Source organism: Aureobasidium subglaciale (assembly GCF_000721755.1).
Source record: "Aureobasidium subglaciale EXF-2481 unplaced genomic scaffold scaffold_14, whole genome shotgun sequence".
In the NCBI taxonomy this organism is placed as follows: Eukaryota; Fungi; Ascomycota; class Dothideomycetes; order Dothideales; family Saccotheciaceae; genus Aureobasidium; species Aureobasidium subglaciale.
In genome coordinates, this window is record NW_013566981.1 from 504,361 (window position 1) to 518,657 (window position 14,297).

The 14,297-nt window shown below is 50.2% G+C and overlaps 6 protein-coding genes across 6 annotated transcripts; 4 read left to right on the forward strand and 2 right to left on the reverse strand.

The window, feature by feature from the left end:
* Positions 1-63: 63 nt before the first annotated feature.
* On the forward strand, positions 64-3,392 carry AUEXF2481DRAFT_6224 (uncharacterized protein; the record flags this gene model as incomplete). The annotated part of the gene is made up of 2 exons (XM_013487027.1): positions 64-245; positions 311-3,392. The coding sequence occupies 2 exons, from the start codon at positions 64-66 to the stop codon at positions 3,390-3,392; spliced, it is 3,264 nt and encodes a 1,087-aa protein (XP_013342481.1).
* A 251-nt stretch (positions 3,393-3,643) lies between these two features.
* On the reverse strand, positions 3,644-5,105 carry AUEXF2481DRAFT_295019 (uncharacterized protein). The gene is made up of 4 exons (XM_013487263.1): positions 4,911-5,105; positions 4,556-4,852; positions 3,696-4,500; position 3,644 (listed from the first exon to the last, which is right to left on the reverse strand). Exons 1-3 carry the CDS (start codon positions 5,001-5,003, stop codon positions 3,946-3,948), a joined length of 945 nt encoding a protein of 314 aa, XP_013342717.1. The 5' UTR covers positions 5,004-5,105; the 3' UTR covers position 3,644; positions 3,696-3,945.
* A 67-nt stretch (positions 5,106-5,172) lies between these two features.
* On the forward strand, positions 5,173-5,945 carry AUEXF2481DRAFT_6226 (uncharacterized protein; the record flags this gene model as incomplete). Its single annotated transcript, XM_013487028.1, has 2 exons — positions 5,173-5,403; positions 5,457-5,945. The coding sequence occupies 2 exons, from the start codon at positions 5,173-5,175 to the stop codon at positions 5,943-5,945; spliced, it is 720 nt and encodes a 239-aa protein (XP_013342482.1).
* A 75-nt stretch (positions 5,946-6,020) lies between these two features.
* Positions 6,021-6,400, reverse strand: AUEXF2481DRAFT_6227 (uncharacterized protein; the record flags this gene model as incomplete). Its single annotated transcript, XM_013487029.1, has 2 exons — positions 6,021-6,230; positions 6,284-6,400. The coding sequence occupies 2 exons, from the start codon at positions 6,398-6,400 to the stop codon at positions 6,021-6,023; spliced, it is 327 nt and encodes a 108-aa protein (XP_013342483.1).
* A 789-nt stretch (positions 6,401-7,189) lies between these two features.
* On the forward strand, positions 7,190-8,260 carry AUEXF2481DRAFT_66798 (uncharacterized protein; the record flags this gene model as incomplete). The annotated part of the gene is made up of 1 exon (XM_013487175.1): positions 7,190-8,260. The coding sequence occupies one exon, from the start codon at positions 7,190-7,192 to the stop codon at positions 8,258-8,260; it is 1,071 nt and encodes a 356-aa protein (XP_013342629.1).
* A 631-nt stretch (positions 8,261-8,891) lies between these two features.
* On the forward strand, positions 8,892-14,278 carry AUEXF2481DRAFT_98932 (uncharacterized protein). Its single transcript, XM_013487264.1, has 14 exons — positions 8,892-9,162; positions 9,219-10,254; positions 10,310-10,393; positions 10,449-11,113; positions 11,166-11,339; positions 11,393-11,903; positions 11,954-12,077; positions 12,130-12,201; positions 12,257-12,307; positions 12,360-12,424; positions 12,476-12,641; positions 12,703-13,155; positions 13,210-13,680; positions 13,774-14,278. Exons 1-14 carry the CDS (start codon positions 8,947-8,949, stop codon positions 13,985-13,987), a joined length of 4,302 nt encoding a protein of 1,433 aa, XP_013342718.1. The 5' UTR covers positions 8,892-8,946; the 3' UTR covers positions 13,988-14,278.
* The last annotated feature ends 19 nt before the right edge of the window (positions 14,279-14,297 follow it).

Here is a 14,297-nt window from a genome sequence, read left to right on the forward strand (position 1 = left end):
GGAATAAGAGAATAGAACTACGACAATATCAATATCTGTCTGGAGGGCTTGCGCGCCGACAAGATGACGTCCTACGAGGATAGTGTGACCGGACATGCGTACAGCACATTGCTTCGCCTCGGACTGCCGGCATACACGATGCACTTCAAGAGCCCGACGTATATGAAGGAGTCGATGCTGGAAAGACTAGACAGGACCGTTTGTAAAGATATACTCAAGGCTTCAGCGCAACAACCGGAAGTCAGGTTAGTCATACTCTGGCTCCATAGCACTTGCGCCGCCATCCACTGACGCATCTTACTCAATGCAGAGAAGGACTAGGAATTGACGACAATGTTTGGAAAGACATGGTCACGTTGTTCCGCGCCGCCATCCCTTCGCTCGAACGCCGCTCTTTCGCCGTCTGGGACCCGTCCGCCGTCGACTACGAATCCACATCAGGAGCTCTAATCGCCCAAAACTACCCTGGACTGTGGAAAGATTTGGAAAGACTTAATGACCTGGTATCAATATTGCGCAACACCTTGACAATTGGAGAGAAGGCCCAGGACTTGGCTGCAGAGTGCACTTTCGACCAGGAGATTTTCAGGTTGATCAACTGCTGCGTGCGAGTCACGGCAAGAGGTTTCGATGGTGATGCTGGTACAGGCGACGAGGAAAAGTGGCAGTGGATTGTGAATGCTTACAAGAAGTTACTCATAACCTCTCTCCAATTTCTGAACAATCTGGTCGCCAGGAATGAAAGAAGGAAGCTGATGCTGTGGGTCGCGCTGTTCGACAACTCAACCGAAGGAATACTGGCCGAAGATGGTGACGACACGAATTGCCAACCTGCTCTAGGCGACATGCCCAAACCACCTGTTTCCACTGGCGATATTCTGGTTGCGCTCGGCGAAACAAGCAAGGCTACTTATGATGCTGCCCAGGATGCTCTGAATGCGAAGCGATTGCTAGCAACGAAGGACCAGATGAAGCCTCCTTCAAGGCCTGTTTCTGGTTACGTCTTGTTTGTCAGGCAGCATCAAGCAGAAACTAGGGAAGCGCTTGGCCCTACCGCGACCCCGGATGATGTCGCGAAAGCTCTTGCTGCAAGGTGGAGCGTTCTATCGGACAAGGAAAAGACTGGCTTCAACAAGCAATACGATATCCTCGCGCAGCAATACGAAAAGGAACTGGTCGCTTATCATGATGCTCGACGTTTGACCCAGGCCGAGAAAGAAAAGGTCGACAGAGCTCATGCAAATCAGGTCGCTGCACGCATTGCCCATCTCGAAGGGCAACTTGGCGACAGTATGAGACTCGAAACCACCAAAGTTACACCTCTTGAACCTCCGGTCTACAACTCAGATGGAGCCATTGCCTTCCCCGACGAGAAGTCTTCCACAGGACCTAGACCCGTGGCTGAGGATGACTATAAGATGATGTTTACTGCTTCTGCAGGAGCAAAAATCCTTGAAAGTGGAAAGTCAGAACTCATGAAACGACTGGAGAGTCACCCTGTCCCGCCACAGCAAGCTCAGATCGCGAGTCCCGCTTCGCCCATTGCTTCTCCGGCCTCACCAGTATACGACAACCGGACGGATGAGGGCGATGAAGGTCTAGATGAAGAAAGTGAGGAAGAGGAAAGCGAAGACGAAGATGAATATCCTGGTTCTAGCGAAGACGGACGCGGCCTCTTGACTGATGTCCCATTGATCTTGGGTCCATCCGAGATCGAGGTGCTACCCATGATCGTCATGTCTGGAATTGTCCCACCTGGAAAATCAGCACAATCTGGCACATCGACTGAAGAAACGAATGCGATTGTCAACATGCATACGGTTAGGTGCCATTTGCTACTAGCCCAGGACAATGGAAAGAACCTTTTGAGAGAGCTCCTAATATTCGTTGCTGCATGGGACTTGCGCGAGGAAGAGCTTTATTTCAAATTCATGGTTAAGATCATGGAAGCTATCTTGGTAAATGGCTTGATGCCCTACGCATATCACGCCTTCCGAGACAAGTCGAGATCGAAGGATATAATATCTCCAGCTCAAGCCGTCATCATGAAGCTTCTCACGAACATCTTCAGATCGAGAGCAGAGGCATCCAAGACGAACCCGCAACCTATTGAGTCCTATCCGTTGAGAGTTGATGTTCACATTGTCAACTTCATCTTTACAGAGTTCCGCCAGCATATCATTCCGCAGACCTGTGCTCTCATTTTCTTACAGGGCAAGATACATCAGAACCTAGCATCGCCCGAAGACTTCCCTCTCAATCTGTGGGATATGGAGCGCATGTACGAAGGTGTATATCAGTATCTTGAATTCTTTGCAGTGCTCACCGAGGAAAGTATATGGAAGGATGTGATGGCACAGTGGGAAGTAGCGAGTGAGCTTGTCACACTGCTCAAAGAGCTGGAAGCCGCGATACCCAAACTTGGACCCGGAGGCACATCGCATGGACCTATTCCGAGACGCCCGGCTGCTCATCAGCAGAACCAACAATACCAGCAAAATCAGCAACATCAGCAGAACCAGCCGATTCAGCCGCATTTACCTCAGAGCAATGGTCAACCTCAGAACAACGGACATCATTACCCGGTTCCGCCAATGCATCCGCAGCATCAGCAGATGCTCAAACCCCTGCCTATCAGTGTAGAACGACCCTTCGACCTGTCACCCCTAGGCCCCGAAGGCGCCAGCATACTCCCTCCTCTTCCCATTCCGCCCGGCGACCCCAACACCCAACCCCCCGCCACTACAATCTTCGAAGCCGAGACTCCCCTAGCCTACCCCGAAGACCCCCAAGACGAGCCCTCGGATTTTGAATGGCGCAACCTCAAAAAACTCACCGTCCTCGTCCTCTCCTCTTTAATCTGGAAGAACCGCAAAGTGCAGGATCAAGTTCGCGAATACGGTGGTTTGGAAGCACTGGTTGGTTGTTGCCGTCATGATGAGCATAACCCCTACATTCGCGAACACGCCATCATGTGCCTCCGCTTCGCGGTCGAAAATAACTCTCCCAACCAACTAGTCATAAAAGACATGGCCGGCATGGCAGCAGCAGGAGAAACACGCATGCCCACCTACGCCGAAATCCCACATGGAAAACTAACCCACCCCGACCAACTAATCCCCTTTCAAGTCCCACCCGTTCCCCAAGAAGTTCTAGACACCAATGGCTATGAAACTTTTATGGATGGAAAAGGGCAAGTGGGGTTGAGGAGAAAGGATGTAGGGCAGTTGAGTACAGGGCCGCAGAAACCGAGACCGCATCCGAAAATGACGGCGGATCAGGCGGCGCAGCTTATGCAGACGGCGTTGAGGGATTTACCGTTGGGGGAGAAGATTTTGATGGATAAGGAGAAGAAGGAGGCGCTTGCTAAGTTAGATAGACAATTTAGCTGAGCCCGTTTCTGGATCAGACGGTTCTTGAAATGCCATGAATTTTGAAACAAGATTACATGCTTCATAGCTATGGTGGATGAGAATGTTTTCTCATGCAGCTTGTGTGTTAATTCGGTGTCAAGCTAGATTTCTGTACCCACATCTTGGGAGAATGATTTCAGTGGCTGTCTCTGAAGCATTGTCTCAAGGCATATAGCTGTGTGCAGCCGTTCGAGGTAGGATTTGATTCTCCAAGCGGGCACACTCTCGAAACTGGTGAAGAGATCAGCTGAAGTATGCAAGGTTGTTGGCTGTGTTACCTACACTCGATTCCAAGGGGCCCTGGCCCTGCCGGGGCTCGTAATTGCGAGTGAGGGCGCGACCACAACAGGCAACGACTCAAAAACGACAAACCAGGATTTCCTAGATTACGCTTTCCTCGCTTGCCAAGCCGATTGGTGATAGCTCAGTGAAAACAAGCACCAAATGGATGAGATCCGGGACGGCTTTCGTTGCTGGCGAGGTCCACCCAAGGATTGGTTCTTCAACATGGATGTCATTTCTCAAATGCGCTCTATCGAACAGCAGTACCCAAATAACCACCTTCTCTGCTCTGCATCTCGAATCCTCCACCTGTCATCTCTTCCTCGTCTCTGATTCTTTCGAACATAGACTGCTCTTCTTCACCTTCTATAGCATCGTGAGGCTCTGAACACTCCTTGCTCGACAATGCCGGGAACCATCTTCTCCATACTCCAAACGAGATGCTCAAGCCTAAGCAACTTCCAACAACAACGTCGAAAACGTCATGTCTATAATCTTCCAATCTACTGATTGCTATAAGTGCTGCGCCGAGGAAAGGCGAGAATGCCACAAGAGTACGATAAAGACCTGCTCGAGGGTGGAGAATTCGAAACTGGCTCATGAGGAAGAAGGAGAGATAGCCAAGGCCAGAGAAAGCAAAAGAACTATGGCCAGAGGGGAAGGAGCGCCAGCCGTCGTGAAGGACGTGGTGGTGGGGATTCGTGCAGCGGAGATATGTGATCAGTTCATGCTCCGGAGTCCCAGGTTCTGGTTGGCATCGGGCGATGAGATCAGGTCTCGGTCTTCCTACTGCGTTCTTGATAACCTGTGGTAACTTAGTACTCCATCACCATATGATCAGTAGTTATGGATGAACCTACATCGGTGACGAAGAGTGTCACAAGCAGACTAATGCCAAGACCTAATAAGGTGACGTGTGTCTTGTGAGGCTTGAAGAAAGCGAAACTCCAGACAAGAATGATGACTGATGGAAAGAGACCCGCATAGATTAGGAGCCAGGTAACAGGCACATGCTCGATTTCCGCATGTGGGTATTGAATCCTCCGATCATCCAGGGCGAACATGCGATGGAAAGGTTCGGTGAATGCAAAGAGTTGCAGACAAATCCAAATGGGCACTATAATAGCCAGGCCGATGTAATCAGCAGCGTACGGTTGCTGAGATGTCAAATTAGTTGGACTGTGGTATACATATGGATATAGGACAAGTAATTACACATTTCTCCCGCCAAATACCGAGTATAGTGTCAGTGATAGAGTCCGAGGCTGGCCTCCTTCTCGAGTCCGAGTGAGATTCGGACCCAGGCATATCTGACTTTCACGAAAGAAGTGTGATGGGAAGAAGATACGAGGCAAGAAGACAAGGGGCGTTCGAAGGGGGCGTTTAAGGGTTGATGTGGCTCATGCTGTGGCTGTCATCCCCGGATCTGGCGCTTGAGAGTTCCACTTTCCATCAGACACTTGCGAGCAGCAACAACATGGCTGAGCAGGCACAAGTGCGCATGCTGTCGGCAGCCTTTCCGACACCCCCACCGTACTACAAACACTTCACCAAACAAAATGTGACCAAGGTCCGCCAGATTCGCAAGGAGGCTGCGACAAACAGCGATCAAGTCGACGTAGAATCGCTGCCCACCGAGCTCCGCTATCTCATCCCACCCGAACCACCGACAGACGGCCGCTACAAGAGCTTTGGAGCACAGTATGATGTGGGTAAACAAGTGACAGACGGTCAGAGCAAGAGACTGATACAAGAGAGCAGCTGGCGCAACCAGCACAGTCATTGGCCCAAGCAGGAATCCAGGAACTCTATCCCGCAGACGTCGTCCACCTCGATCCAACACCGCATCTTCAGACCCTCACACGCGCCGTGCTGATGAACTTTCTCGAAATGGTCGGCACTCTATCCGTCAACCCTACTCAAGGTCCAGAAAAGGTCGAGCACCTGCAGACTCTCTTTTTCAATATCCACGACTTGATCAATCGCTATCGTCCTCACCAAGCACGCGAGAGTCTAATCATGACTATGGAAGACCAGCTGGACAAGATCAAAGCTCAGATCAAGAGTGTCAACTCTGCGAAAGACCGGATGCAACAAGTCCTGGGCGAAATTCGTCTGCAAGCTGCTACTGAGAATAAGATCAACACACCGACCAGACAAGAGAAGCCCATCGCCGAAGACACCGCTGGAACGTCCGACAGCGTTCAACAAGCCATGTACGATGCCCTAGATCAATATCTCGACGACTGATTCCATTATTACAACTTGTCTATCATGACTCCCTTCGCACCATCACCGGTCGTTGCTTCACGAGCTTCGTCACATCTATTTATCCCCAGCCAGGATACGCTCGCGCATCTCTCTGCCATGTGTCTCGGCATTGGCAGCCCCAGCAGCACTTCCGTTGCCCATGGCTACACCCTTGATTGCCGAGTTATCCTGCCTGTGTTCGACTTCGCTACCGTCGGCTTGCTTTTCCTTCTTCGACTTGCCAGAGAAAGCTCCTGAGATGGCGCCAAAGAGGTTCAAATTGAGCTTCGGTTTTGGTCAACGTCAAAATTCTGGATCTGGCTGATACAAAGACATACCCCAGCGCTTGCACTTGCGCTTGCACTTTGCTCCTTTTCTTCACGAGCATATTGTGGTTGCTTGGAAGTCACTTCCTGGCCTTTCGTTGACTTTCGAGTGACTTCTGACGACGACATGGTTTGGAAGTTTTGAGGATATTATTTGAAAATGGTAGACAATCTTTATGGAGGGAAAGCAAGCCACATATGAGCGTCTCAACCTCAGCCACGAACAGGGAGAGGCTGGGTTGAAATGGATGCTCACCTGTTGCACAAACAGGATTCACGATTGCGAGCAGAGCCGCTTGCGTCATGGCTGTCGGCTGTGTCCACGAAATAGCATTCTTCGCGACCAAGTTCACGGTAGTGATGAAATACAGAACTGAGGCACAATGCCAGATCAGTGCTTCATATTCTAGACGAGACAGACTGTGCTGTACCTACTTGTGATTCTGATCGACGTGCGTGTACCGTGTGATTTGCAAAATCGATTCGCGGCGTAGTCGCAAAGGCTGAACGTCGTGTCTGTTTCATAAAATAGCCATTGGGATTTGCATCCTCTTCACCCTAGGTGCTGTTGCTCGAAAGGAAGAAGACATAGGCATCTCGAGATAATCACTAAGCTATGGCACACATGTTGATGATTCGTTTCTCGAAATGTCTCCCTATTGAAAATCCATCCTGGCGAACAGAAAAGCACACTTCCCCCACCATCCCAGCTCAGCCCCACCTGCTCCCTTGTCGGAGCTTCAGAATTCATTAGCGTAGATGGCGTATCCAAAGATTCCAACAGTACTGCGTCGACGTCCAATTCTCTGCATTTCCATCTTCATCCTGGCATTTTCACTACTCGCACCGTTTCTCCCTCGTCTCCGCCTCTTCGCCCATCACATCAACCCCCCACGAACACACTCCACAACCGCCGCCATGTCGACCGATTACTCCCAAGAGCTCAATGTTGCTCTCCTTGCTGTTCAGCGCGCCGCCATTTTGACCAAGCAGGTCTTTCACAGCCACGCCAAGGGCACCCTCAACAAGTCAGATGCTTCGCCCGTCACCATTGGCGACTTTGGTGCTCAGGCTTTGATTATTGCTGCCATCAAGGCCAACTTCCCCGATGATGAGGTTGTTGGTGAAGAGGAGGCCAAGGACCTGCGCGAGAACGCAGATCTCAAGAAGACTGTCTGGGAATTGGTCCAGCAGGCCAAGCTCGACGACGACGCTGCTGAGAAGACACTGGGTGGTCCCATCGAGAGTGACGACCGCATGCTCGAGGTCCTCGATATGGGTGCCAGTCAGGGTGGTAACAAGGGCCGTATCTGGGCTCTTGACCCCATTGACGGCACCAAGGGCTTCCTCCGTGGTGGCCAGTACGCTGTCTGCCTCGCCTTGATGGTCGACGGCGACGTCAAGGTCGGTGTTCTCGGATGCCCCAACCTCCCCATCGACGACAGCGCCCCTCTGACCGAGGACCTGGGTGCCAACGCAAACGACTCCGAGGGCAAGGGTGTCCTCATGTCCGCCATCCTGGGCAAGGGTGCTGATAGCCGTCCCTTGACCGCTGGCGCCCTCAAGAACGCCACCTCCATCTCAATGAAAACCGTCGACGACCTCAGCAGCGCCACTTTCTGCGAGTCCGTCGAGGCCGCCCACAGTGCTCACGGCGACCAGGCTCAGATTGCCTCCAAGCTCGGCATCACCAAGCCTTCAGTACGCATGGACTCGCAGGCCAAGTACGCCAGCATCGCCCGTGGTGCTGGTGACATTTATCTCCGTCTGCCCGTCAAGAAGGACTACCAGGAGAAGATCTGGGATCACGCTGCTGGTGACTTGATTGTCCGTGAGGCTGGTGGTGAGGTCACCGATGCTCAGGGCAAGCAGCTTGACTTCTCGGTTGGTAGAACGTTGAAGAACAACAAGGGTGTTGTTGCCGCACCCAAGGCCATCCACGCCAAGGTCCTCGAGGCTGTTACCAGCGTTCTCTCGGCCAAGCAGTAGAGTTTCGACACGAAATCACGAAGTCAAAAGTAGGAATATGTACATATAGCAAGATATCTTCAATTGAGAATTTCGAAAGCCTAATCGGATCTCCCAGCTAACAACACGAATTTTTCAAACTGTATTACTCAGCCTAAAGATAATCCTCCCCATCCTCATATGTTGTCGTTAGACATTTGCATGCGTGCCTGTAGGCTATGCAATGTGCAAAAATGGAGTAGCTGGGAATCGAACCCAGAACCTTCTCCACTCAGTAATGCTCAAGAAGCAATGCTAAGAAGATGTCATACCACTAGACCACAACCCCTTTTGGTGCCAAGTCTCGTGTCAATAGACTATATAGTGCCTTGTTTGATTGGCGAAAGCTGTATAGCGGTCAATGATCGCGCACTCTGGCAGTTCAAGCCATAAGATTCTACTCACTAATAAGGCAGCATAGGGGCCACGGAAGAGCGTTTCAAATTTCGCATATGTTGGTCTAAATTTAGACCAATCCTACGGGTGTCTCAGACGACCTTCCTATCGCGTGCAGCCACAAACGCCCCTTTCCGAGCTGCAGCGATAGCTCCGCTCCTTCAATGTATAGCCTACTATGGTTATAAACAAGTCCAACTTCCATATATCTTCCTTCCTAGTAAGTCACCAAGTGACTGCATTCGTGCAATTTCCAACTTGTTGTGTGTGACATGAGTTCTGCTGTTTGTTCACCCACGGCCGATAGTGCATTTGGGCCTGCGGTGGAGGGCTGTCGACAAGGCTTCGACTTTACCTTGACCTTCGAGTCTTACTTTTTCTCTATTGTACCTTCTGTGTTGTTGCTTTGTTTTGCACCGCTGAGATTCAAGTCGTTGAGTCGTCTTCGGCCTAAGATCAAGGTGGATGCTTTTCAATATGTCAAGTTGGTGAGTAGACAGTAGCCCGCGAGCGGGAGCTATGGCTTACGAAGGCGGCTTCTTAGTCTGTCATTACAGTGCTTGCTGTCTTCCAATTGGCCCTGATCGGTCTCTTTGCCGACAATAGAGGACTTCAGGCATGGAGACCGTCGATGGCGGCCTCCGTGCTGTCGTTTGTGTCGAGTATTGCTCTTCTGGTTTTGTCGTACATGGAGCATTCCAGGTCCCTTCGGCCATCCATGTTGCTCAATGGTTACCTCTTCGCTACCGTCGTACTGGACGGCGCCACTCTTCGCACTCTCTGGCTGATGTCACCTTTCTCCACTCGAGTCCGCGATATCTTCACTGTGGTCTTTGTCATCAAAGCTGTAGTCCTATTGCTTGAAGCTGGAAGTAAAAGACCATACTACAAGTCGGAGAGAAACAAGAGCCCAGAGGACTTCAGCGGACTCTATGGCCAAGCATTCTTGTCATGGCTGAACGGCTTGGTATGGCAAGGTGCACGCCATTTATTGAAGCCCGAGGACCTTTACAACATGAGCGACGACGTTGCCTCCGAAGCGCTCAGCAACCGATTCTCTCGGGAGTGGGATAGACAATCGAAGAGTGGGCCAGCAGATCTGAAGAAGGCCATCTTTCATATGCTGAAGTGGCCTTTGCTGGTACCAATTCTACCGAGACTGGCACTTCTGGCTCTCACGTTCTGTCAACCTTTACTCTTGAGAAGACTTCTCGACTACCTCAACAACTCGGGCACAGAAGACAAGAACATCGGCTATGGTATCATCGGTGCCTACTTCGTCGTCTACATTGGACTCGCAACTACTTCTGCGATTTATTGGCACAGGCACTATAGGTTCCTCAGTATGCTTCGTGGCACTCTGATAACAGCTATATATGGCAAAGCTATCACCGTCAGCTCTGCTTCCAAAGACAACAAAGCTTCAATAACATTGATGAGCGCAGATGTGGAGCGTATCATTCGCGGTCTTATCGACCTACATGAGATGTGGGCGAATATTGCTCAGGTCGCCATTGCTACCTGGCTCATCGAACTTGAGCTAGGTGTCGCATGTGTGGGCCCCCCAGTCATTGCTTTGGGTATGGTTCCGCCCCCGAGGTAGCCGTGCGTCACTGACACAGATCGTTCTTTTAGCTGCGACAGGCACGACTATCTGGTTCTCTCGCTTCACGACCTCGTTCCAGCTTCGATGGATCGACAAAGTGCAAGAGAGAATTGGTAAGTTCCTATCAAGTTTAGTAGCTGGTAAAGAGCATGTCCTTACATCTGATAGGTATAACGACATCTGTCCTCGGCTCCATGAAGGCTATCAAACTTTCTGGCTTGACTTCAAGAGGCGCGAGTTTACTTCGCCGATCCCGGGTGATTGAGCTTGAAGCTGCAACGAAGTTTCGAACATTATCCTGCGTATCAGTCGCGATTGGAATGGTGCCTCAACTAATCGCTCCCGTCATAACGTTTGGGATCTACATCGGAGTCTCCTCAAGAAATCATCACGCGCTGGATTCGACTAAGCTCTTCACATCGCTTGCTCTGATCCTTCTTGCATCAGAGCCTCTATTCATGTTAATTGGTGGCCTCATAGAACTGCGTTCAGCCATCGGTTGTATCGCCCGGGTAGAAGATTTCTTGCAATCTTGTCCACGACATGACACCCGGACTATCGTACCTACTCGCTCTGGTCAGACCTATTCGACTCATTCCAGTGTCATCACAATGGATAGTGTCTCGTTCGGCTGGAAGCATGGGGATCCATTCGTCATCAAGGACGCCGATCTCCATGTGCCATTTGCGAAGCTTGTTATGATCACCGGTCCCGTGTCTTGTGGAAAGAGCACACTCCTCAAGGGTTTGCTCGGCGAGACACCCTTATCACAAGGGATTGTGGAACTTTCGTCTACAGATGTCGCTTGGTGCGAACAATCTGCCTGGCTCATGGTAAGTGGCTTGATTCGCACGAATCCAGTTTTTGACATTGACTTTTGTTCAGAACGCATCTATACAGCGCAACATCGTCAACTTTCGCGAGTTTGACCCAGAGCTCTATGCATCGGTGGTGTACGCCTGCGACCTTAATTGTGATCTAGATGCATTGCAAGACCGCGACTCTACCATTATTGGAAGCAAAGGATTTGCTTTAAGCGGTGGACAAAAGCATCGAGTTGTAAGTCTGCTCATGAAGGATCAGTAAAGATGGCATCTGACAGATTGGCCAAGGCTCTGGCTCGCGCTGTTTACTCGAGATGTTCCACGGTCTTCCTCGACGATGTCTTTAGTCAACTAGACCTGAGCACCCAGACAACAGTATTCGAGCGTCTTCTTGGCCCATCAGGTCTGCTGCGTACTTGGAACACGACTGTCGTTATGACTACTGGGGCTACCAGATTCTTCTCAAAAGCCGATCTCATCGTCGTTCTCAATTCCGAAGGTAAGATTGAAGGGCAGGGAACTTATCGAGAACTTCACGCCGCGGGCCACAACGCAGCCAGATACATCGATACCGCAGAGACGATCTCCCAGGACGCCACTACGGAGAAAATCTCTGCGCACCACACAAGGACGTATGCTGCAGCAAAGCCCGCTAGAAACAACGACAAGACATTGGAGTCAGCTCGTCAGACTGGTGACTTCAGCATCTACAAGTATTACTTTGCTTGCATCAGTTGGACTATGGCGGTCGTATTTCTCATCCTTCAGGTCGTATATGCATCCCTCTGTACCTTTCCTAGTAAGTTTTGCAACAACTTTGTGAAGTCACACGTTGGCTGATGAGAGAAGCTGTCTGGCTCAAGTGGTGGGCAGATGCAAACATGCAAGAATCTCGTTCGAACTACGGATACTACATCGGCGTCTACACTGCACTTCAGGTGGGGGCTCTCGCGCTCGCTGCTGCGGTTGAGTGGTAAAGTTTATTCATAAATCAATGCTTGGAAATAAGCTAACACATGATCCAGGTGGTCGTTCAATGTAATGGCTGTGAAGACAGGCGTCCAACTTCACAACGTCCTCGCTAACACTGTCATGTCGTGAGTCGAAGTCGTTCACCAATTGGGTCGTGATAGACCTACTGACCGCTTCCAGGGCACCTCTGTCCTTCTTCAGCAAGGTCGATAGCGGAAGTATCTTGACGAGGTATGTATAGCCTTGGCTTCGAGCTCTGAAGGTCATGTTTAACGATATACAGGTTCAGTCAAGATATACAACTACTTGACATATCCTTACCCCTAGCTCTCATGGTGGTCACAACTAGTAAGTTAAGAGATCTTTATGATAGATACTGAGCTCATACTACCACTACAGATGTTCTCGTGTGTATCGCCCAAGTAGGACTCATTGCTTCGGCGTCCGCATGGATAGCTATAAGCTTCCCGGCACTTTTCTTCGTCTTCTATGTTGTCCAAAAGTTCTACCTGAGGACTTCAAGACAGATGAGACATCTTGATCTCGAGGGAAAGGCTCCAGTCTAGTAAGCTGACTTCGCACAAGTAAGCTGTCTTTAATCAGCTAACACGATTCTCCTCAAACAGCACACAGTTTATTGAGACTCTTGACGGTCTAGCCACGATTCGCGCTTTCAACTGGAGCGAAAAGTCTATCAAGCATAACTTCGCCCTCGTAGACCGGTCTCAAAAGCCGACTTACCTCATGTGGGCTCTGAAAAGATGGTTAGCACTAGTCCTCGATCTAGTCATTACCGGCATAGCTGTCTTGGTTGTAGGTATTGTTGTCGGCCTCCGAGACAGTTCTTCGCCAGGATTTACCGGTGTTTCACTCACTCAGATCATCTCATTCACATCCAACATCAAGCTGTTGATCATGTTCTGGACACAGCTTGAGAGCTCTCTAGGTGCAGTTGCTAGGATCAGACAATTCGAAAGTGAGAATGTTGCTGAAGATCAGGCTGGCGAGGCTCATGATCCCCCTTTTGACTGGCCAACTAAAGGAGTGATCGAGATCAGCGATATGTCTGCGAAGTATAAGTAAGCATTATCTATGACCCTTGCTTCCTGGTTATCATGCTAATCTTTCGACAGTCCCGAAAGCGAAAACTTGACACTCGACAACATCAATCTCTCCATCCCCGCCGGCTCGAAGATCGGTCTCTGCGGCCGAACAGGAAGTGGCAAGAGCTCCCTCCTCCTAACCCTTTTCAACCTCCTCTCCCCCTCATCCGGCAACATCACAATCGACGGTCTAGATCTCTCCTCCATGCGCCGAGAAACCTTGCGTTCCCGTTTGCTGTGTATAGCCGAAGAACCATTCCTCTTCCCCAGCACCGTACGAGACAACCTATCTCTCGATTCTCCCACGATTACGGATGAAAACATGGTAGAAGTGCTAAATTCAACAGGACTCTGGGATAAGATGGCAGAAAAAGGAGGTCTAGAGGCTAAAATGGCAGATGTACATCTCAGTCAAGGAGCCAAACAACTGTTTAATATCGCAAGAGCTTTGTTGAGGAAAAATGAGGGTAAAGTGTTGGTCATGGATGAAGCTACTAGCAGGTATTGTTTTCTCCCTCCTTTCCCCTGCCCTTTTTCCCTTATTCTCCCCTCTCCCTCTCTCTCTGGAAACAATTCTAACACACACACCTCCAGCATCGATACCCAAACCGACCTTACCATCCAAGCACTTATCCGCAAAGAATTCTCCTCTCATACTATTATCTCGGTCGCTCATAAATTGGAAACGATAGTAGATTTCGATATCGTGGGGGTCATGGAAGATGGGAAGTTGGTGGAGGTGGGTGATCCCAAGGTTCTGTTGAAGCAAGAAGGGAGTTTGTTCAAGGGGTTGTGGGAGGAGAGATGAGAGGATAACAGCAAGGTGGAGGAGCTTGGGGTTGGGGAGACAAGACACGAAACAGTGGGGGAAAATGAGAGATGAGGGTGAGGGTGTGTGATGAGGAGTCTTGAGGTCAAAAAGGCTAGAGGTGCCTCGTGTTTGTGAAATTAAGTGAGTCTTCTGTTAAGATCAAGGTGGACGGAGTGATCACCATCATGCCTCGCTTCTTTCACACAATGTCACTCATTCCGTCTCGATCGAGTTCAGTGGTGTTTTTCAATGTTTTTTCTTTTGTTTTTGTCTTTATTCAATTATCTCTTCATTCCTCTCTTCCTTG